Genomic DNA, 23,652 nt, shown 5'->3' on the forward strand with positions numbered 1-23,652 from the left:
AGGCGGCTGCCGAGGACCAAAATTAATAAAAAACAATGTAGTCCCAAACTTAGTTAACAGCTTGGAAAAACCCAACGGCCAGATACCAAACTATTATACAATGATCTGGTCCTGGGGTCAGTTTAAAGTTGGTAAAAAGCTCTAGTATAGCTTTAATAACCACTGATTTGTGACTGTGAGATGTTTGCTGTGTTGACTAAAGTTTTCCTATTTTGTGTTTGTTTTAGATCTGCCCTATTTTATATGTTTTATGAGTTTATTTATGGACCTTGAGTCTGTTAACAAGCTTCAGTCAATCAATCAATCAATCAGTCACTCTCTTTGGAGCATAAAATGTATGCATGTTTGCACTGTATACGTAGTTTGTGCGAACTTATTTCTCTGAATCAGTGTAAAATATTGCAGAAGTCCGGATTATTTGTACATTGTAAAATTTTATTCTTCTAATCTTTCTTGAGCCTTTAGGATCAGCGATTAAAACAACCCTGAAAATTCACACATAGAAATATAGAAAACATTTGTGCGTGTCATTATTAGCATTCACAGTAATTTTAGTGTGAAGTGCAGCACCATTGTTACCATCCATGACTAGAATAGAATAGAATAGAATATATGAAAACTGGGGAAGTATTTCTAAAAATATAAATGTCTAGGAAATAGCTGCTGTTTATTGAGGAGGACTGGCTGATGTCTAGATTAGAAAGCATATTATATTATAATATTTATAATCATGGCCAGGTTTGGGGGTTGGTTTTTTTTTTTTTTGGATCGCTATCAAATGTCGTTAATTATAATCGTAATTCTTAGTTATTACATTAAAAGAGTTTGAATTAAATTCTGTTTGAACCTAACTGCCAAATCACAGAGTGAATACTTTCTACAGAAATAATTCAAGACATTCTGGACTGTTTTTGGTAGTTTTCCGGACAGATTGAGCTTCTTATTGTGTGTTAAGACGGTCTGCTCAGGGAGACTTTTAACGCATCACTCCCAGCTCCTCTGACACAGGAGTTGTCGTTTTTCCTTACGGACAGTGAAGGCAACAGAAATCCATTGAGGAGCTGATGGTTTTTGATTGGGTGGGTGGCGGTCCCTGCTTTTCTCTCATTGGCTCCTTGAGTCTCGTGCTCTGTCTCCGGCAGCCCCAGCGAGCACACGGTGCTGCGCGTGCGCTTTATGGTCCATCAGGATCGAGTTAGCCGAAAGTTACAACGAAATACCGGAAATAGAAGCCTTTTTCTTGAAAAAAAAAAGTTTATTGCAAGTAATTAATTAAATAAATGAATGAATAAATTATTTTAAGTTATGCTTTGTAGTTGTAGTTTGTATTCCTGCACAGTAAATAATAAATAATTAAATAAATTATTTTAAGATATGCTTGTAGTTGTAGTTTGTATTCCTGCACAGTAAATGATTAAATAAATAAATTAATTATTTTAACTTATGCTTTGCAGTTGTAGTTTATTCCTGCACAGTAAATGATTAAATAAATAAATAAATTATTTTAAGATATGCTTTATAGTTGTAGTTTGTATTCCTGCACAGCAAATAAATAAATAAATAAATTATTTTAATTTATGCTTTGTAGTTGTAGTTTGTATTCCTGCACAGTAAATGATTAAATAAATAATTAATTATTTCAAGTTATGCTTTGAAGTTGTAGTTTATATTCCTGCACAGTAAATGATTAAATAAATAAATAAATTATTTTAAGATATGCTTTATAGTTGTAGTTTGTATTCCTGCACAGCAAATAATAAATAATAAATAAATTATTTATTTTAAGATATGCTTTGTAGTTGTAGTTGTATTCCTGCACAGTAAATGATTAAATAAATAAAAATTATTTTAAGTTATGCTTTGTAGTTGTAGTTTATATTCCTGCACAGTAAATGATTAAATAAATAAATAAATTATTTTAAGATATGCTTTATAGTTGTAGTTTGTATTCCTGCACAGCAAATAAATAAATAAATAAATTATTTTAATTTATGCTTTGTAGTTGCAGTTTGTATTCCTGCACAGTAAATAAATAAATAATTAAATAAATTATTTTAAGTTATGCTTTGTAGTTGTAGTTTGTATTCCTGCACAGTAAATAAATAAATGAATAAACATTATTTTATGTTATACTTTGCAGTTGTAGTTTGTATTCCTGCACAGTAAATAAATAAATAATGAATGAATAAATAAATTTTTGTTATACTTTGTAGTTGTAGCTTGTATTCCTTCACAGTAAATAAATAAATAAATAATTTAAGTTATACTTTGCAGTTGTAGTTTGTATTCCTGCACAGTAAATAAATATAATAAATGAATAAATAAATTATTTTATGTTATACTTTGTAGTTGTCGCTTGTATTCCTGCACAGTAAGTAAATAAATAAATAAATGAATGAATGAATAAATAAATTATTTTAAGTTATACTTTGTAGTTGTAGTTTGTATTCCTTCACAGTAAATAAATAAATATAAATAAATAAATTATTTAAGTTATACTTGTAGTTGCAGTTTGTATTCCTTCACCGTAAATAAATAAATAAATAAATAAATAATTTAAGTTATACTTTGTAGTTGTAGTTTATATTCCTTCACAGTAAATAATAAATAAATAAATAATTTTAAGTTATACTTTGTAGTTGTAGTTTATATTCCTTCACAGTAAATAAATAAATAAATAAATAATTTTAAGTTATACTTTGTAGTTGTAGTTTGTATTCCTTCACAATAAATATAAATAAATAAATGAATAAATAAATTATTTAAGTTATACTTTGTATTTGTAGTTTGTATTCCTTCACAGTAAATAAATAAATAAATAATAAATAATTTAAGTTATACTGTGTAGTTGTAGTTTGTATTCTTTCACAGTAAATAAAAAATAAATAAATAAATAATTTTAAGTTATACTTTGTAGTTGTAGTTTCTATTCCTTCACAGTAAATAAATAAATGAATGAATAAATAAATTATTTAAGTTATACTTTGTAGTTGTAGTTTGTATTCCTTCACAGTAAATAAAAAATAAATAATTTAAGTTAGACTTTGTAGTTGTAGTTTGTATTCCTTCACAGTAAATAAATAATAAATAAATAATTTTAAGTTATACTTTGTAGTTGTAGTTGTATTCCTTCACAGTAAATAAATATATAAATAAATAATTTTAAGTTATACTTTGTAGTTGTACTTTGTATTCCTTCACAGTAAATAAATAAATAAATAATTTTAAGTTATACTTTGTAGTTGTAGTTTGTATTCCTTCACAATAAATAAATAAATAAATAAATAACTTTAAGTTATACTTTGTAGTTGTAGTTTGTATTCCTTCACAGTAAATAAATAAATAAATAAATAATTTTAAGTTATACTTTGTAGTTGTAGTTTGTATTCCTTCACAGTAAATAATATATAAATAAATAAATAATTTTAAGTTATACTTTGTAGTTTTAGTTTGTATTCCTGCACAGTAAAAAAAATGCATGCAGCAGACATCTGCACAGAAAGATTTTCTGGAACTAACAAATAATTTAAATGCACATAATCATGAAACAAATCGTGCAGCACAGAACACGTGCACGCTTGTTTTTACTGGTGACCACAAAGGGATGCAACTTTAACTGAATGAAAACTATATTTACTAAAACCCAGCACCTGTGAACTAAATAAATTGTTTGGAAATATTTTATGATTTAGTGAAAAAATTTGCAGAACAACTGAAATTGTTTCATTTAGTTTTTTCCTTCCAATTTTCTTGCGGGGTTGGGCTGGAAGTCTGGTGCTGCAGCTACTGTGTCGTCAGCATGAACCTAATCATATACTAGAATACGTAGAATATACACTCACTCATCTTCAACCGCTTTTCCAGGTTCGGGTCACGGGGGGCAACAGCTCCAGCAGGGGACCCCAGACTTCCCTTTCCCAGGCCACATTGACCACCTCTGACTGGGGGATCCCGAGGCCTTCCCAGGCCAGTGTGGAGATATAATCTCTCCACCTAGTCCTGGGTCTTGTCCCAGATGGACGTGCCTGGAACACCTCCCTCGGGAGGCGCGCAGGAGGCATCCTTACCAGTTGCCCGAACCACCTCAGCTGGAGCAGCGACTCTACTCCGAGCTCCCCACGGATAATATAATATACCTAATCATCATAAATTAATAATTATGCACAGGGAGTGAATTTGTGAATTTATTTATTGGATTCATCACAAGCAACAGAAATACACCAATAACAAGCAACAACAATGTAAACTGACATTTTCTGTGAATATTTATTTAAGTTCCATCTGCATGTGTGCAATAGGATTAGAATTCTATAGGAAAGACGATAGGTTTAAAGATGGTTCAAAGGGAGCGGGACCAGCTTTGGACAGTGGGGAGAAGGGCAACAGGGGCATTGCTTGGACACATCTGTCTGTCATGAGGAGGTTTCCAAACTACCTCTCAGTGATCGCTGGGTGAATCTGCTCAAACTAGGCACGCGGGTTCACCTGGGGGTGGAGCAGTGCATAATTCAATCAGTGTGATTGGCCTCCAACCCTCAAAGTTATTGGTGTTAAAAAAAACACTTTTCCCCTGTGAGACCCAGCTTTGGTACTCTGGTTTGGCTGGATTTATTTTACAATACATTGTTTGGTCTTCCCCAGTAACCTTTTGTTTTTAGGACACTGTCTAAACCAAACCACAGATTTATCTTAGTACTGATTGATTGATTGAATTCATTTAGTAAAACAATGCACAAAATACGTACGTAATGTAGAAGGTGAAGTTTCCATTGTGGTCTGTCAAAAGTAAAAAAACAACAAGACAACATAACAAAGGCAATACTAAATTAATAATTATGACAAACTATATAAAATAAAAAAACACAAAATAATGTATACCATTACAATAATACCAATATTTAACCTAAATAACAACGATAGTAAAAAAAAAACTTTGAATTCACAATTTGTATTTTACACACTGGAACTTTTTTTTAGTCCATCAGCCTTTGTTGATGGACGACTTTTTTTTTTTAATCACGTTTTGGTCAGCCCCTCCCCCGCAGATTATCGTTTTCCGTTTGCACGGGCCTACTTTGCGTTTTTTTTGAAAGTCCGCGCCGGGCTTTGAGTTGACGGCCGGTGGCTTGACGGCCGGTGCGCTCGCGCCTCGCCTCGCGGGGACGTGGTGCTGAGTGAGTGCGCGTGCAGAGACCATGTCCGCCGTCGCACCGGGACCCGGCGCTGCTCTCCGTCTCCGAAGCGTCTCCGTGAGTTACGGCGGCCTCAGCATGGCCGGCTCGGTCAGTACTCTCACCGCGCGCGCACGCTCGGTGACCGGCGCGGTTTTTGTTTTTTTGTCCGGCAGCCGTGCGGCCAGCTCGAGCCGTGCACACCTGAGCGACCGGCGCGCACGAGCCCGGTGTGCGCGCGCCAGACAATTTAAATTGTTAAAAAATGTTCGAGCCTGATAAATATCGACTTTATTTATTCTGGGGTTTTCTTTAATTTTGTGGGTTTATTTAAAATTTTAAAGTGCGTGTTTGAGGTAATTAACAGTTTGTGGGTTTTTTTTGCGGAGTTTGTCGATTTTTTTTTCTGTCATTTTAGTTTTTTTATTTTTAATAAATATATATATTTTTGTTTTGTATGAACAGGGTGCTGTTCAGGTCAAACTGGAACTTGGTCATCGAGCCCAGGTGAGAAAGAAGCCCACTGTGGAAGGGTTCACGCACGACTGGATGGTGTTTGTTCGAGGCCCAGAACACAGCAGCATCCAGCACTTTGTGGACAAAGTTGTCTTTCACCTGCACGAAAGTTTCCCAAAACCCAAAAGAGGTACGAATTATTGTTATTATTATTATTTTCGTGGCAGAAGGATTTTTAAGTTTGTTACTGAAGGATTCAATCCAGATCGGGCAGAACTGTTCCCACAGTGGCTCTGTGTCTGGGTTGTGATCCAGATCAGGCATTTTGGTGTCGTGGTTTTTCAGGAATGTGGTTTAAACTCATCACAAAGCTGCAATAAGTTGTAAAATGTTTGTGCGCCACCTGGTGGCTCTGTAGATTATGATAGAACTTTAATAACGTTAGATTTTATTTGTATCCTGCGTTTCCTGAAAAGCTGCTTGGCTGTTTGTTTTGGACGTGGAACTTTGAGTTTTGAAAGTCGGCGCTTTAGTCCAGCGGCCGCGTCACTTCCTGAGTCAACACCAGCGTTCTGGAAGTTCACATGTTTGAGCCTGCAGACGTGCTGCTCCTCCTGAAGGAACTGTGCACGAGGACATGTTGGACTTTTGCGTTTTTCTTCCTGAGTGCAGCTGTGCACACACATGCATACGTGTGCTCTCAGCAGCTTGTTGTTAATGAAGTGACGTGGATGAAAGTTACTGTGTGTGTGTGTGTGTGGTGTGTGTGTGTGTGTGGTCGGTCTGTGAGGTGAACACAGGAAGTGATCTGCCCCGGCTGTGACTAAAGCTTGGCAGCAGTCCTCTGTTGATCCATGTCTCACTGTAATGACATAGGACCCACACGTTTGAAGTCGCCGCTCTCTTCTCTTTGGGGTCTCAGTGTTTACGGGTGGATTTTGAATGCATTCAGATGTGTATATGTTCAAGAACTATCCACTGTCATCCGGTGTGTGTTGAACGAGTCATGGGAGTAGTTGCCGGCTGCATCGGTCAGCACATGGGTTGGGTGTGCTGTCGGTGGATGTATCAGATTAGAGTGCCGCCACTGGCTCCAGTGCATTTGGGGTGCTGCCAGTGACTGTGTGGGGTCGGCATGCCCTCAGTAGCTGTGTCTGTGCGGGGTGCCATCAGTAGCTGTGTCTGTTCAGGGGTACCGCATCTGGTTGAGGGTTGCATTGGTACCTGTGTCTGCTTGGGGGTGCCATCGGTAGCTGTGTTGGTTGGGGTGCCGCATCTGGTCGAGGGTGCCCTCGGTAGCCATGTCTGGTTGGGGATACCATTGCTAGCTGTGTCTATTTGGGGGTTCCATCTGTAGCTGTGTCCAGTTGGGGTGCCACGTCTGGTCAAGAGTTTCATCTGTACCTGTGCCTGTTCGGGAGTGCTGTCATTTGCTGTCTTTTTCAGGGGTGCCACGTCTGGTTGAGGGTTCCATCTGTACCCGTGTCTGCTTGGGGGTGCCATCAGTACCTGTGTCTGGTTGGGGTGCTGCGTCTGGTCTAGGGTGCCCTCAGTAGCCATGTCTGTTTGGGGGTACCATTGGTAGCTGTGTCTGTTCAGGGTTTCCATCTGTCGCTGTGTCCGGTTGGGGTGCCACGTCTGTTCGGGGCCATCAGTAGCTGTGTCTGGCTGAGGGTGCCTCCAGTAGCCGTGTCTGGTCGGGGTGCCATGTCTGTTCAGGGGTGCCATCAGTAGCTGTGTCTGTTTGGGGGTGCCGCGTCTGGCTAAGGGTGCCTCCAGTAGCCGTGTCTGGTTGGGTGGGACTTTCCACGTGCGTTTGTCCATAGTTTAGCTCAGAGGACCATTTTTACAGCAACGTCTTTGTATGGTTGAGGTGGGCGGTGCACTGGGGTCACAGTCGTGCCCAGGGTCATAGTGCGCCACCACATGGATTGTGCAATACCGGTAACAATAACGTTTCCTCTATAATGGGGCAACGTCACCACTGGAGCAGAAATAATTTTTAATGATGTTGATGAAATTATGAGGAAAAAACATCAAATGGCCATTAATTTGTAAATCAGTAATCGGATTGTTCATCTTAATCTGGGAAAAATCTTTGATTCATGAAGTTTATCAGTCAGGATTAAATTTTTAAGGAGCAGACAGAAAAATGTAAATAGTCAAAGTTAAACACTTTATCAAATACGAAAACTATTAAAGGGGTCCTATAGTGCAAAACCAGTTTTTGTCATGTTTACATTTTGCTTGTGTTTGAGGTTTACTGTTGAACATCGTCAAAGTTCCACAGTCCTCTGAGAGACGTCACAGACGTTTATTTAAGACTGACACTGCTCGATTTGTACCTCCGTAACATGCGTCACGGAAGTCCAACTCCGGATCCTGTCACGCCCACACAGTCTGCCGTCCTGTCTGCAGGTAGAGGGGCGTGTCTCGCAGCACCAGTTCTCTGTTTGAAGGCACAGACGCAGGCTCTCTTTACCCATCAGCCCCGTGGGGCGTCACAACCAGTAATAAATAAATCTACTGGCTTATCGGATGCTGTGACGGTGTGACCCTCGCAGCCTAGTTTTCAGGTTATATAGATTTTGATTGGATGTAAAAGTTGAAGTTGTTTCAGGCGGACTCGGACACGATCCGTATTGTTGTTGTGATCCTGGACAGAAGGCTGGAAACACCCGAGAGGTGGGATTTATCACCTGTATTCGGAACGGCTGGACTTCAAAGCTGTCCACATCTCTGAGGCGGGCCCTGTGCTGCATGCTGGGAATCTTATCCCGCTGCCCCTGAGCTGTCCATAAATCAAATTCCTATCTGCTGATACGGAACCTTCAAAGCCTAGAGCTGCTCCTCAAAGGCCTTTGATTACAGGATCTCACTGGCTTCTGGCTTCTGCACAGACAACATCCTTCGTCCCGTGGTGGATACGCGTCTCTGAGCAGATGGCTTCCAGGGTGCATGAGCAGACGTGGACTGTTTGACAGTTTGCACAAATCCAGCGTTATTCCACATTTGGACTCAGTGTTTGGACTCTCATTAAACCCACTGGACCAAAAAATAAAATAATATAAATACCAGTATTGTCCACAAAGGTGGGGTCAGTAAAATTTTCCTTCTTAGCAAAGGCACCTACGCTGCTAGTTTCCACAACCTGACCCAACATCCAGTCCATGAAAGAACTAATTTGAGTAGCAACCAGAACACATCCCTGAGGAACACCATTTTTCACTGGGAAAAAGTCAGATAATGCTGCCACTTCACACAGTAGAGTAACCTGGTCCTGATCTCCTCCCACCCCCAGTTGTGCTTCAGGTGGCTCTCCTCACTTTGGCTGTTGTCATTTTTATTATGCCCCGCCCCCTGTAAATGGAACATTAAAATGTGTTCGGTGCGTCCGTCACACCCCTCGTTGCTTTGATAAGTCAGTAAATCCGGTTAATGCTTCCTCGGCTGCGCTTACTCTCTGAACCAAAATGTTGGATGAGTTTGCACATAAGCACCCTGTGACCTTTGCGACCTCTCTGACCCTTGCCCTGCACATGCACTAAAACGAGACACTTTAACGCTTGAGCAGTTGGGTCAGGCGGATCCTCAGTGTCAGGGTTCTTGCGCCCAGTTATCGAGTCGAACTTGAACAATCACACGTTGGGATCTGAGGCGTTTGAGCTCCTGTGGACGGGTGGAGATGCTGTTCTCCTGCAGCGTTTCCCCTCTCAGGCCTGAGATTTATACTGTATATATATTTCATGAAACGCTCCCTCGACCGATCTATATGGTTTGTCTTAAGGTTAGTAGAAAATAGTGCTGGTCATCACATCCATCTGTACACAGAGTGTTGTACGGAGCAGAAAGCAGATATTCTTAACTTTAATACAGTGATTAAAGACGGTGCCTGCTCCCAGACCACCAATAACCAGCAAAAATCTATTTAAGCATAAAAATTCAAAAAGAAAAATAATATAGCACCTTCAACTGCACCACAGACTAAAACAGTTAAATTGTGGTCTATTAAACATTAGGTCTCTCTCTTCTAAGTCCCTGTTAGTAAATGATATAATAATTGATCAACATATTATTTATTCTGCCTTACAGAAACCTGTACAGCAGGTGAGTAAATGTTAGTTTAAATGAGTCAACACCCCGAGTCACACTAACTGTCAGAATGCTCGTAGCACGGGCCGGGGCGGAGGATTAGCAGCAATCTTCCATTCCAGCTTATTAATTAATCAAAAACCTAGACAGAGCTTTAATTCATTTGAAAGCTTGTCTCTTAGTCTTGTCCATCCAAATTGGAAGTCCCAAAAAACAGTTTTATTTGTTATTATCTATCGTCCACCTGGTCGTTACTGTGAGTTTCTCTGTGAATTTTCAGACCTTTGTCTGACTTAGTGCTTAGCTCAGATAAGATAATTATAGTGGGCGATTTTAACATCCACACAGATGCTGAGAATGACAGCCTCAACACTGCATTTAATCTATTATTTGACTCTATTGGCTTTGCTCAAAAAGTAAATGAGTCCACCCCCACTTTAATCATATCTTAGATCTTGTTCTGACTTATGGTATGGAAATAGAAGACTTAACAGTATTCCCTGAAAACTCCCTTCTGTCTGATCATTTTTTAATAACATTTACATTTACTCTGATGGACTACCCAGCAGTGGGAATAAGTTTCATTACACTAGAAGTCTTTCAGAAAGCGCTGTAACTAGGTTTAAGGATATGATTCCTTCATTATGTCTCTAATGTCATATACCAACACAGAGCAGAGTCGCTACCTAACTCTGTAAGTGAGATAGAGTATCTCATCAATAGTTTTTACATCCTCTTTGAAGAAGCTTTGGATGCTGTAGCTCCTGTGAAAAAGAGAGCTTTAAATCAGAAGTGTCTGACTCCGTGGTATAACTCACAAACTCGTAGCTTAAAGCAGATAACCCGTAAGTTGGAGCGGAAATGGCGTCTCACTAATTTAGAAGATCTTCACTTAGCCTGGAAAAAGAGTTTGTTGCTCTTAAACAAAGCCCTCCGTAGAAGCTAGGACATCTTTCTACTCATCACTAATTGAAGAAAATAGATAACCTCAGGTTTCTTTTCAGGCACTGTAGCTAAGCTGACAAGAGTCAGAGCTCTATTGAGCTGAGTATTCCATTAACTTTAAACTAGTAATGACTTCATGACTTTCTTTGCTACCAAAATTTTGGACTATTAGAGAAAAAATTACTCATAACCATCCCAAGATGTATCGTTATCTTGGTGCTTTCAGTGATGCCGGTATTTGGTTAGACTCTTTCTCTCCGGTTGTTCTGTCTGAGTTTATTTTCATTGGTTGCTTCGTCCAAAACCATCGGCATGTTTATTGGACCCCCATTCCTGCCAGGCTGCTCAAGGAAGTCCTACCATTATTTAATGCTTCAATCTTAAATATGATCAATCTATCTTTGGTATGTTGGTTATGTACCACAGGCCTTTAAGGTGGCAGTAATTAAACCATTACTTAAAAAGCCATCACTTGACCCAGCTATCTTAGCTAATTATAGGCCAATTTCCAACCTTCCTTTTCTCTCAAAGATTCTTGAGAGGGTAGTTGTAAAAACAGCTAACTGATCACCTGCAGAGAGGAATGGTCTATTTGAAGAGTTTCAGTCAGGTTTTAGAATTCATCATAGTACAGAAACAAGCATTAGTGAAGGTTACAAATGATCTTCTTATGGCCTCGGACAGTGGACTTATCTCTGTGCTTGTTCTGTTGGACCTCAGTGCTGCTTTTGATACTGTTGACCATAAAATTTTATTACAGAGATTAGAGCATGCATAGGTATTAAAGGCACTGCGCTGGCGGTGTTTGAATCATATTTGTCTAATAGATACAGTTTGTTCATGTAAATGGGAATCTTCTTCACAGACTAAGTTAATTATGGAGTTTCACAAGGTTCTGTGCTGGGACCAATTTTATTCACTTTATACATGCTTCCCTTAGGCAGTATTATTAGACGGTATTGCTTAAATTTTCATTGTTACACAGATGATACCCAGCTTATCTATCCATGAAGCCAGAGGATACACACCAATTAGCTAAACTGCAGGATTGTCTTACAGACATAAAGACATGGATGACCTCTAATTTCCTGCTTTTAAACTCAGATAAAACTGAAGTTATTGTACTTGGCCCCCACAAATCTTAGAAGCATGGTGTCTAACCAGATCGTTACTCTGAATGACATATCCTGATCACTAGTAATGCTGTGAGAAATCTTGGAGTCATTTTTGATCAGGATATGTCATTCAAAGCGCATATTAAACAAATATGTAGGACCTGCCTTTTTGCATTTACGCAATATCTCTAAAATCAGAAAGGTCTTGTCTCAGAGTGATGCTGAAAAACTAATTCATCCATTTATTTCCTCTAGCTGGGACTATTGTAATTCATTATTATCAGGTGTCCTAAAAGTTCCCTAAAAAGCCTTCAGTTGGTTCAGAATGCTGCAGCTAGAGTACTGACGGGGACTAGAAGGAGAGAGCATATCTCACCCCGTGTTGGCCTCGCTTCATTGGCTTCCTGTTAATTCTAGAATAGAATTTAAATTCTTCTTCTTACTTATAAGGTTTTGAATAATCAGGTCCCATCTTATCTTAGGGACCTCGTAGTACCATATTACCCCATTAGAGCGCTTCGCTCTCAGACTGCAGGCTTCCTTGTAGTTCCTAGGGTTTGTAAGAGTAGAATGGGAGGCAGAGCCTTCAGCTTTCAGGCTCCTCTCCTGTGGAACCAGCTCCCCCATTCAGATCAGGGAGACAGATACCCTCTCTACTTTTAAGATTAGGCTTAAAACTTTCCTTTTCGCTAAGGCTTATAGTTAGGGCTGGATCGGGTGGACCCTGGACCATCCCTTGGTTATGCTGCTTTAGACGTAGATTGTGGGGGGGTTCCCATGATGCACTGTTTCTTTCTCTTTTTGCTCCGTATGCATCACTCTGCATTTAATCATTAGTGATCGATCTCTGCCCCCCTTCACCGGCATGTCTTTTTCCTGTTTTTTTTCCTCAGCCCCAACCAGTCTCAGCAGAAGACTGCCCCTCCCTGAGCCTGGTTCTGCTGGAGGTTTCTTCCTGTTAAAAGGGAGTTTTTCCTTCCCACTGTTGCCAAGTGCTTGCTCATAGGGGGTCGTTTTGACCGTTGGGGTTTTTTATAATCATTGTATGGCCTTGCCTTACAATATGGAGCGCCTTGGGGCAAGTGTTTGTTGTGATTTGGTGCTATATAAGAAAAAAGTTGATTGATTGATTGATTACTGGTGTTCCTCAGGGATGTGTTCTGGCTCCTGCACTGTTCAGTGCCTGCGTGGACTTGGGGTTGGGTCGGGTTGCTGGAGGCAGTTTAGCTGCATTTGTTGATGAGGAAAGATTTACTAACTTGACTGCGATAGTGTGATTGCTGTGGAATCACAGTCTGTGGCTTTGTGATTGTCCCTGGGAAAAGATCCAGGCTCTCACTGAGTTCTTGGACTCGGCGAGCAGAAGTATACCTCTATGCTCTGAATGTGCAGTGATGTCAGAGAGTGCACAAATGAACCGTGTCTTTATTTTTATGTGAAACGGCTGAGATGTGCTGTGACTGAGGCAGGCGGTCCGCGGGCCCTCCAACAGACTGTCCAGCAGACACGCGGCACAGCTGTGGCACTGCACAATTCATACACAGAAAAAATGACTCCAAGATATCAGGAAGAGGTTGCACCCATGGAGTCAGACAGTTCTGCACCAGACTGAAACTTCTTGCCTTCTTTTTCAGAAAATAATCCTCTCTGTGCATCATGATGCTCTTTAACTGGTTGAGCAACCAACAAACAAAGTTGAACAATTCACTTTCTCCAGTCACAGCTACAGAAGTCTGTTATCTCCATCAGAGTTGTCCTTAGCTGCTTCCATCACTCATCTCCTTCTTGCACAGTCACTCAGTTTTTGAGAACCCCCTCCTTCAGACAGCTTTAGCGTACGGTACCATGCTGTGGTACGTCTTCTCATTGGCTGTAAAAGTGATGACATGAATGAATAATAATCCTCGTATGTAGTTTGTTTCCAAATACTTTGTGGTCTGCGTGCCCGGCAGAGGGCTGATAACAGAGGGAAGTAAAAGACATGATGTTTTGATGGCGCGCTAGAACAGAATTCCAGATCAGCTGTTTGTTGCTGGAGAACCGTGTGAGCGTCTGGGACGGACGGCGGCGAGAGGACGGTGACGCCGTCGTCGTCTTCTTCCTGTGATCTGTTGTGCCGGTGCGAGAAGCTGCCAGACACACATTAAGATTAATGACAGATCAGTTCCGGGGAAGCTGCCACCCGCGCTTCATTATCACCCGCCGCAGTTAACGGGCCGCATTGAGGCGTTACCATGGTGACCGCCAATTGGCAGTGGTGTCTCAACAAATGGAGGTGAAGGAGGTGTTTGGAGCCGGCGGAGGGGGGTGCGGTGGCTCATGCTGCTTAAGCACCTCATTTAGCGGCTCGGCTGCCATTTAATCGACTCTGGAGATGGTCGGCCTTCAGAGGCGCCATATTTCAGCTGATTGGCACTTTTATGGAAAGACGGAGCGCATAATGGGCAAGAAATGGTGAGCTCGTTAGAGAGTTTCAGATCTGTCAGATTAAAAAAAAAAAGACCAAACGGAAAATAAAACATTTTGAAACTCAGATTCTCTCTCTTCTTCCCGGTTTGGAAGAGGAGGATTTTTACGAGGCTGCGTTTGCTGCTGGAAGGCCAAATTATTCAGAGCCAAAAATTCCGAGAGAGAATCAAGAATTCTGTCGCTCAGAGCAGATGAGAGTCCGTCACTCCCCTTGGACAGGACTCTGGTCTGTCACAGGTTACTTCCCAGATGAGACCAATACCCATGTCCACCTGGGTGGACCGAGAGTCAAACTCAGGTCTTTTGGGCTGACCATAAAGTTGGTCAGCAGAAGGAAGCATGAAGTGCTCTACAGCTTCCTGGTAGACGGCTGTGTTGACCTTTGACCTCAGAAAACACAGTGGACCAACACCAGCAGATGACATGTCACCCAAACCATCACTGACTGTGGAAACTTTACACTGGACCTCAAGCAACATGGATTCTGTGCCTCTCTTCTCTTCCTCCAGACTCTGGTACCTTGAGTTCCAAAGGAAATGATCAGAGAGCATAACTTTGGAGCACTCAGCAGCAGTCCAGTCCTTTTTGTCTTTAGTCCAGACAAGAAGTCCAGTCAGCAGTCTGCACCATGATTGTGGAGCCCACACGACTGAGAGACCAGTTAAAGACCTTTGCAGGTGTTTGGAGTTAATCAGCTGATTAGAGTCTGACACCAGGTGTCTTCAATATTCAACCTTTTTACAAGATTCTCATTTTCTGAGATACTGAATTTGGGGTTTTCATTAGTTGTCAGTTATAATTATCAAAATTAAAAGAAATAAACACTTGAAATATATCAGTCTGTGTGGAATTTAATGTATATAATATACAAGTTTCACTTTCTGAATGGAATCAGTGAAATAACTTTGAAGAACTTTGATATTTGGAGTCATTTATACAAACAATCTTGTACTGGAGCCTGGTGGTTATACATCTTTTTTTCTTTGGTGGGGGTGGAATTTAGGGAGTTAAAAAATTTACCAAGCTACACTAACACAATACAGTTGTATGTAAAAGTTTGTGCCCCCCTGATAATTTTCATGATTTTCCTTTATAAACCATTGGTTGTCTGGATCAGAAAGTTCAGTTAAATATGTCATATAGCAGGCGAACACACTGATATTTGAGAAGTGAAATGAAGTTTATAGGATTTACAGAAAGTGTGCAATAATTCTTTAAATAAAATTAGGCAGGTGAATAAATTTGGGCACCCTTATCATTTATTGATTTGAATACATTTAACACTAATTATTGGAACACATAATTGGTTTGGTAAGCTCACTGACCCTTGACCTCCTTACACAGGTGGGTCCAGTCATGAGAAAAGGTATTTAAGGTGGCCATTTGCAAATGTTTCCCCTCTTTGCATCTCTTCTAATAAGTGGCAACATGGGAGCCTCTAAACAACTCTCAAATGACCTGAAAACAAAGATTGTTCAACATCATGGTTTAGGGGAAGGATACAAAAGCTATCTCAGAGATTTCAGCTGTCAGTTCCATTGTGAGGAACATAGTGAGGAAGTGGAAGACCACAGGCACAGTTCTAGTTAAGGCCTGAAGTGGCAGGCCAAAAAATCTCAGATAAGCTGAAGCAAAGGATGGTGAGAACAGTCATAGTAAACCCACAGATCTGCTTCAAAGACCTATAACATGATCTTGCTGCAGATAGTGTCTCTGTGCATCGTTCAACTATACAGCGCACATCTCCATACAAAGAGATGCTGTATGATGCTGTAATGCAGAGGAAGCCTTTTCTGCGTATATGCCACAACAGTCGCTTGAGGTATGCTAAAGCACATTTGGACAAGTCAGCTTCATTTTGGAATAAGGTGATGTGGACTGATGAAACTAAAACTGAGATATTTGGACATAACAAGGGGCAGTATGCATGGCTGAAAAGAACACAGCATTCCAAGAAAAACGCTTGCTACCTACAGTAAAATTTAGAGGTGGTTCCATCATGCTGTGGGGCTGTGTGGCCAGTGCAGGTACTGGGAATCTTGTTAAAGTTGAGGGTCACATGGATTCCAGTCAATATCAGCAGGGCTGGATCTTTCAACAAGACAACGACCCTAGACACTGCTCAAAATCTACTAAGGCATTCATGCAGAGGAACAAGTACAACATTCTGGAATGGCCATCTCAGTCCCCAGACCTGATATTATTGAAAATCTATGGTATGATTTTAAGTGGTCTGTCCATGCTCAGAAACCAACAAACTGAGATGTTTTATAAAGAAGAATGGTCCAGAATACCTTCAACCAGAATCCAGACTCCCATTGGAAGCTATAGGAAGCATTTAGAGGCTGTTATTTCTGCAAAAGGAGGATCTACTAAATATTGATGTATTTTTTTCTGTTGGGGTGCCCAAATTTATGCCCTGCCTGGTTTTGTTTAAAGAATTATTGCACACTTTCTGTAAACCCCATAAATTTCATTTCACTTCTCAAATATCACCGTGTTTGTCTGCTATATGATATATTGAACTGAAATTTCTGATCCAGACAACCAATGATTTATAAAGGGAAATCATCAGGGGGGCCCAACTTTACATACCACTGTATGTGTCTCTTTCTCACTAACTTTTACAAAATATAAGAGTAAAAACTCCCAAACAGATTTATATAGAAATACAGCTGTCTGGGAGAACATAATGATCCACGGTCTTGGATTACTTTCCAGCATTTGCATAAAGTAAACTTCTCATCTATTTTTTGCTGTGCCTAGCTGGCAGCGCAGTGAATACTTCTTGTCTCTTGTGACTGTAAAACACCCACACTGGCTGAAAATAAATGGCAGGTGGTCGCTTTGCCGCTGTCTCTTGTAGCTAATGTGGCCAAGGGGTGATGGGGTCCCAGCTGTGTTTGACAGTGCTGTAAACAATGCTGTTGGATCACCATCTGCTGGACAAACTATGTAATTACGCCATTGTCAGCAGTCAAATTATTATTATTATTAGTAAAAGTTTTCATATCAACAAAATAATGATGGCACTGATATGTGTGAAAATCTCATCATATGTCAGTTGGGCTCTATCATATGCAAATGTAAATATAAGTATTTTATTTTGTCATAGGGAAGCTTGTGCAAACATTCAGAATACTGCTGTCTGGAGACCCTGGAGATGGTTGTGGTAGGCTTTGTTTTCGGAGTCCGATGCCAGCACTTAAAATAAATTACTCGTGTCTTTAGTTTTATTCTTGTATAATATTTCACAGTGTTCCCGTCAGTTGAGCCTCCTTTGATTTAGGATTGATCCACTCCACTAGATGGCTCCACCCTCGTCCTTGTCCCCGTTGTCGTCTAATACGGCGTCACATTGAATGGAGGTGTGGCCAATCATAAGATTGTCTCTTTTGGCGCCACCTAGGTCCTGGATATCCTGAGCTCATGCTAGCTGAAGGCGTCTCTGTCTGCAGCGTTGTATTGACAGACGTCCTCATAGTGGGAAGCCCGATCAGAGCCAAGTGCGGACTCGGCACTTGGGCGGCTCCCACGCTTGTCTTAACCAGAATCCACTGTGAGCGCCCCCGTGTGGACACACATGAAATCTCTTAGCGACCCCACAGAGGAAGAGGACCATACACTCTTCAGGCTGCTTTTATATGAGTTAATGTCTCCTTGTAAAATATTTACTCTTTAAAGAGAGACGCGGCGTCACGTCCTGCGATCGCGGTGAAGGGAAGGCGTGAAAGGATGAAAGAGCCGTGGACATTTCCCCTAATGAAATAAATTAACTTCTCTATATCAGGAACAGACATTAAGCATTTTCAAGGACTTGTCCTATAGGACAAGTAAGCTGTTTAGAAATAACGCACGTAAGAATAAATTTTATTGTACGCGTGATGAAGTGCGATAACTCAAAACAGTGGCACGCGATATTTCGGCGAGTTAATCCTTATCGTAAAACTTTGTAACCAGACTTTTGAATGTTTAACATGTGTGAAAGACGACTATAATGTTACTGTTGTACATCGGTGATAATAACATTTAGTCTAACTGATGGTGCCTTTTTACAAAAATGTTACCTCAAATTAATTATAGCTGCTTGATTTGGGCAAAAATCATAATTCACAACATCACAAACGATTCCTCACTGAATTGGAATTTTGGAAACCTTTATTGGACTTAACTCTCAGACTGCAGGCTTACTTGTAGTTCCTAGGGTTTGTAAGAGTAGAATGGGAGGCAGAGCCTTCAGCTTTCAGGCTCCTCTCCGTGGAACCAGCTCCCAATTCAGATCAGGGAGACAGACACCCTCTCTACTTTTAAGATTAGGCTTAAAACTTTCCTTTTTGCTAAAGCTTATAGTTAGGGCTGGATCAGGTGACCCTGAACCATCCCTTAGTTATGCTGCTATAGACGTAGACTGCTGGGGGGTTCCCATGATGCACTGTTTCTTTCTCTTTTTGCTCTGTATGCACCACTCTGCATTTAATCATTAGTGATCGATCTCTGCTCCCCTCCACAGCATGTCTTTTTCCTGGTTCTCTCCCTCAGCCCCAACCAGTCCCAGCAGAAGACTGCCCCTCCCTGAGCCTGGTTCTGCTGGAGGTTTTCCTGTTAAAAGGGAGTTTTTCCTTCCCACTGTAGCCAAGTGCTTGCTCACAGGGGGTCGTTTTGACCGTTGGGGTTTTACATCATTATGTATGGCCTTGCCTTACAATATAAAGCGCCTTGGGGCAACTGTTTGTTGTGATTTGGCGCTATATAAAAAAAAAATTGATTGAATTGATTGATTAACTGTGGATTTCCTCAAACTTTTAAATAGAATTTAGTCACAATGAACACATAGGGATGCTGTTGCTGTTTTGGTGACGGTAACGGCGTCGCGGTGAGCTCATTGTTTTGACTTTTTATTTGTAATTTGTCTGTGATTCTGCTTTGCATATTTGCATGTTGTGTGTTTTAGATTTCAGATTTTCAAAGCGCATTAATCCCTCGTAGGCATCAGTGGGGTCTGAACCCTGTAGGTGCACCGCCGTTCTTTCAGAGTGTTGCGTAAACCGGATTGGTGCGGTTCCTGGGCGTGCGCTCGGCACAGATTGATGTCTGAATGATTGGTCCAACATGTTGGCCTCTGGCCATCTCGTGGGCTCTGTGCAGCGCTCGCACGAAAGCTCTCAACGTCCCTCATCCTCGGCTCGGCCTTCAACTGTGGCTTGTGTGCACATACCACATAAGTCAAGTCGGTGCATTGACCTATACCTAAGATCCAGGTCCTCAAGCTAAAATCCCTCTCAGAAGCCGAGGTGCATTCCTTTCCTCTGTACTGCACCTTTATCATGTGATCTCCGCCAGTGCTGCTATCGCCGTTTGTGTTTTGGTCCTGTGGCATTCCTGACTGAGGGAAGATCTAAAGAGTCTTTACGTCTTATGACGTAATACTCAAAGGGGTAACCCTCTGCTTGAGCCATGCTAACAGTTACAAGATTTTAATTTCAGGAATGGGATCTCACCATCTGTCCAACATCCTGCTGTCCACAGATGCCACTCTCGCGTATTTCCCGCCACACCTCAGACAGAGAGAAAAAGAGCAGAATCAGTCGGCCGGAAAAACCACACCTACAGTATAATTCATCAACATTAAATCAACAGGAAAGCAGAGAAAATACCAAAGTGATCTCCGGCCGCTAGCCTTAAGCTTCACTAACAGACCCCGAATTTAGATGAAGTTGAGGCTGAGACCTGTTCCACTACAAATAAGTCCAGCTCTCCATAGGAAGATCATTCCACAAAACAGGTGCACGATGAGAAAGCTCTGTGACTTTCAGACTTTTATTCACCCTCTGGACACAAAGTAGTCCTGCACCCTGAGAGTGTAGAGCCCTTGTAGGGTTCGGGTTCTGCAGGCACTAGATATCTTGGGAAAAACATGGAGGGAAAAATATTTTCTGCTATATCTCCACAACCAACAGGGCTAGAGAGATGATCTAAAGATGATATTGATCAAAATATTTGTGACTGACTGGTATGAGGAACTAATGGATGGATGTACAATATAAAGGGTTTCTACGAAGCACTAGTGCAGTTGTTTGTATTTTTTTTAAGCTGAGGTCACTTTCCCCAATAGTTCAAATTCAGTTTAAGGGCTAAGTTTACCTACCATCCTGAGGAAAGACGAGGGCAACTTTGGTTAGGAAAAACTCCTTCAGGCATTTTTGGATTGTAGGAATAAACCTCAGAGAGACCAGACTCAGACAGACGGCCGTGTGAGTCAGCCAACAGTTCGTCCCAAAAACCTCAGCAACGGTCACAAGTCCCCCAGTGCTGCCATCAGTCCCTAGCAGGCCAAGTCCCCGACCTGTCTCCTGAAGGTCAGGTCAGCTGGCTTGGATTCAACACCAGGGTCATTCCATGTCAATTCAAAGAATATTTGAGGGGCCTCACACACTTTGTCTCAGATTTTCTTAAAATTTTAATCAAATATTCCCAGACTATTCAGAACAACAAATCTGAAGTTTGAGGCCTGTAGTCCAAGTAGTTTCTGAGATATGGCCAATTTAGTGTGCATGGGGTCAGCCGTTTTTTAGGCAAAAATTATGGCCGTCATTTCTGGAGCCACATTCAAGGTAGAATATCTCAGCAAATAATGGACTTAGAGTCCTGAAATTTTCTGTGGCAGTTGTCATGGACACCCAGACTTGGACTATAGTCAAACAACAGACGTTGACACTAAACTGTGAAGTTTATGTATGCTCAAACTATGTAAAATATTACATTGACTATTGTGAGCGTCCATGTTCGAGACACTGAAGCATACCATTACACTCAAAGAAGCCTCTCCATTTCTTGGCTCCATAATGCAGCTATACTGGCTATGAAATATGTAAATTTGGCATATCTGTGGTAAACAGTTATTGTGATGAGCAATGCAGTGAACGGGCTACAGCATGTCTGGACATGTTCAAAGCTGCTGCTGTCAGTGTGCTTGGAGTAAGAATGGCTGCACATCTTCCTCCCTGTTCTTTTTGATATTTTGATGATCTACATTTCAAATTTCTTTAAGCAGACCAATAAACACTGAATGGAGTTTTTCTATTGGTATTGATCAGTCTTGTCAGTCATGTAATGCTTTGGAATAACACTTTTCAATTTCATGATTTCTTGTAGGAAACAAGGGGTTAAGCCCATCACTGACTTAGATGATGCAACAAGAGAACTTCTGCTTTGCAGAACAGGCACATCACACAACAACACACTCATCATGCAGGTGGATATAGAACCGTGGAAACCTTGGGAATCCCCTGGCAGATCTATGTGCAAGCGTTCTGGGGTGTGCCATGAATCATATGAATGCAGTGTGTGCACACAATTAAAATTAAATTGTCATTTCAGCACTAGAATAATCACGAGTGCACAAATTAGCCATAATTCGATGCTTAAATTAACCAGGAAGGAGTTTCCTAAAGAAGGCCATATTTATAACACAAAGTAGATATCAATATCTTCAAAATGGAATCAGTTTGAAGAGTTTTATTTACTGCCCACATGAGCTTTTCTTCTAATAATTCAACCACAAAATGTTTTTTCAGATTTCAGAGGTTTCTCCCACAATAACTGTTTACCACAGATATGCCAAATTTACATATTTCATAGCCAGTATAGCTGGCATTAACGAGCCAAGAAATGGAAAGGGCTTCAGTGTCTCAAACATGGATTCGCAATAGTCAATGTATTTTCCATAGTTTGAGCATACATAAACTTCACAGTTTAGTGTCAGTGTCTGTTGTTTGACTATAGTCCAAGTCTGGGTGTCCATGACAACTGCCACAGAAAAGTTCAGGCCTCTAAGTCCATTATTTGCTGAGATATTCTACCTTGAACATGATTCCAGAAATGACGGCCATAATTTTTGCCTAAAAAAAAAAAAAACCCCAGCTGACCCCATGAACACTAAATTGGCCATATCTCAGAAACTACTTGGCCTACAGGCCTCAAACTTCAGATTTGTTGTTTGAATAGTCTGGAAATATTTGATTAAAATTTAAAGAGAATCTGAGACAAAGGTGTGAGGCCCTTGTTGAATTGACGTGGAATGACCCACCAGCTAAGGTGTTGACCCTGGTCCTTGTGCAGCTTCTGCATCCCTGGACCTCAGCCGAGAGGACGGAGCAGAAGTCAGTCAATCGGAGTGATGATTTGGGCAAAAAGTCGTATGTTAGTTTTTTGCTGACATGCCATAATGCACGGATTGTTTCTTTCTGACCTAAAGCCGCCATTTTCAAGTGAATTATGTTGTGAGCTGTTTTTGACGAGACCTTTGAATATCGTTAATGATGGCTGGTGATTTATCCGAGTCAGCTGACCACGTGGGTCATATCACCTCTATGAGGCAGTGCCCATAGCCCCGCCCCTTTCACTGCCATGTCATAAAGAGGGCGTTTTAGTCACATCAAGGGCATGATGTCTCTTTGTGTTTGCTGCCTGTATTCACGCTCGCTCCTGTCGCCCTAATGAACCAGAACATTTACTGACTAAAATGTGAAAAGATCTTGAGTTTGCTTTAAATTTATAAAAAAAAAAAAACACGCCTCTGCACGCACCCAAATGCTTCTTTTATAACTTCTCCAGTTCACCGTCTTTAGTCCTTGATCTCCGGCTTTCAAAGCTGTAGTTCTCTTATTTTCTGTTTTTTTTTCTTCCGTCTGAGAGCTGTCCCCCTTTCATCTAGTCTGAATTTCAACCTTTTTGAATGAATGCAGCACTCAGTGATGCAGTCATTTGGAAATTATGAACAAATTAAAGACATTTTACTGCCGAAATCCAAACTTTAAGAGAAAGCAGAATGAGAAATACAGGCAACAATTTAATTTTCAAATTTTATTTTTTTTTTTTATTTTTTTTATTTAAGGCACTGCTAATCTACACTCAAAATATAAACGCAACACTTTGTTTTTGCTCCCATTTTGTATGAGATGAACTCAAAGATCTAAAACTTTTTCCACATACACAATATCACCATTTCCCTCAAATATTGTTCACAAACCAGTCTAAATCTGTGATAGTGAGCACTTCTCCTTTGCTGAGATAATCCATCCCACCTCACAGGTGTGCCATATCAAGATGCTGATTAGACACCATGATTAGTGCACAGGTGTGCCTTAGACTGCCCACAATAAAAGGCCACTCTGAAAGGTGCAGTTTTATCACACAGCACAATGCCACAGATGTCGAGATTTGAGAGGAGCGTGCAATTGGCATGCTGACAGCAGGAATGTCAACCAGAGCTGTTGCTCGTGTATTGAATGTTCATTTCTCTACCATAAGCCGTCTCCAAAGGCGTTTCAGAGATTTGGCAGTACATCCAACCAGCCTCACAACCGCAGACCACGTGTAACCACACCAGCCCAGGACCTCCACAT

At 40.9% G+C, this 23,652-nt stretch overlaps 1 protein-coding gene across 1 annotated transcript in view; it reads left to right on the forward strand.

The window, feature by feature from the left end:
• Positions 1–5,145: 5,145 nt before the first annotated feature.
• Positions 5,146–23,652, forward strand: part of mllt3 (MLLT3 super elongation complex subunit) — an 87,399-nt gene continuing 68,892 nt past the window's right edge. The window contains exons 1-2 of the mRNA XM_034164870.1: positions 5,146–5,282; positions 5,637–5,817. Of these exons, the coding sequence (XP_034020761.1) occupies positions 5,196–5,282; positions 5,637–5,817 (268 nt within the window). The 5' untranslated portion in view covers positions 5,146–5,195. The remainder of the gene's footprint in view (positions 5,283–5,636; positions 5,818–23,652) is intronic.

Source organism: Thalassophryne amazonica, chromosome 23 (assembly GCF_902500255.1).
Source record: "Thalassophryne amazonica chromosome 23, fThaAma1.1, whole genome shotgun sequence".
Taxonomy (NCBI): Eukaryota; Metazoa; Chordata; class Actinopteri; order Batrachoidiformes; family Batrachoididae; genus Thalassophryne; species Thalassophryne amazonica.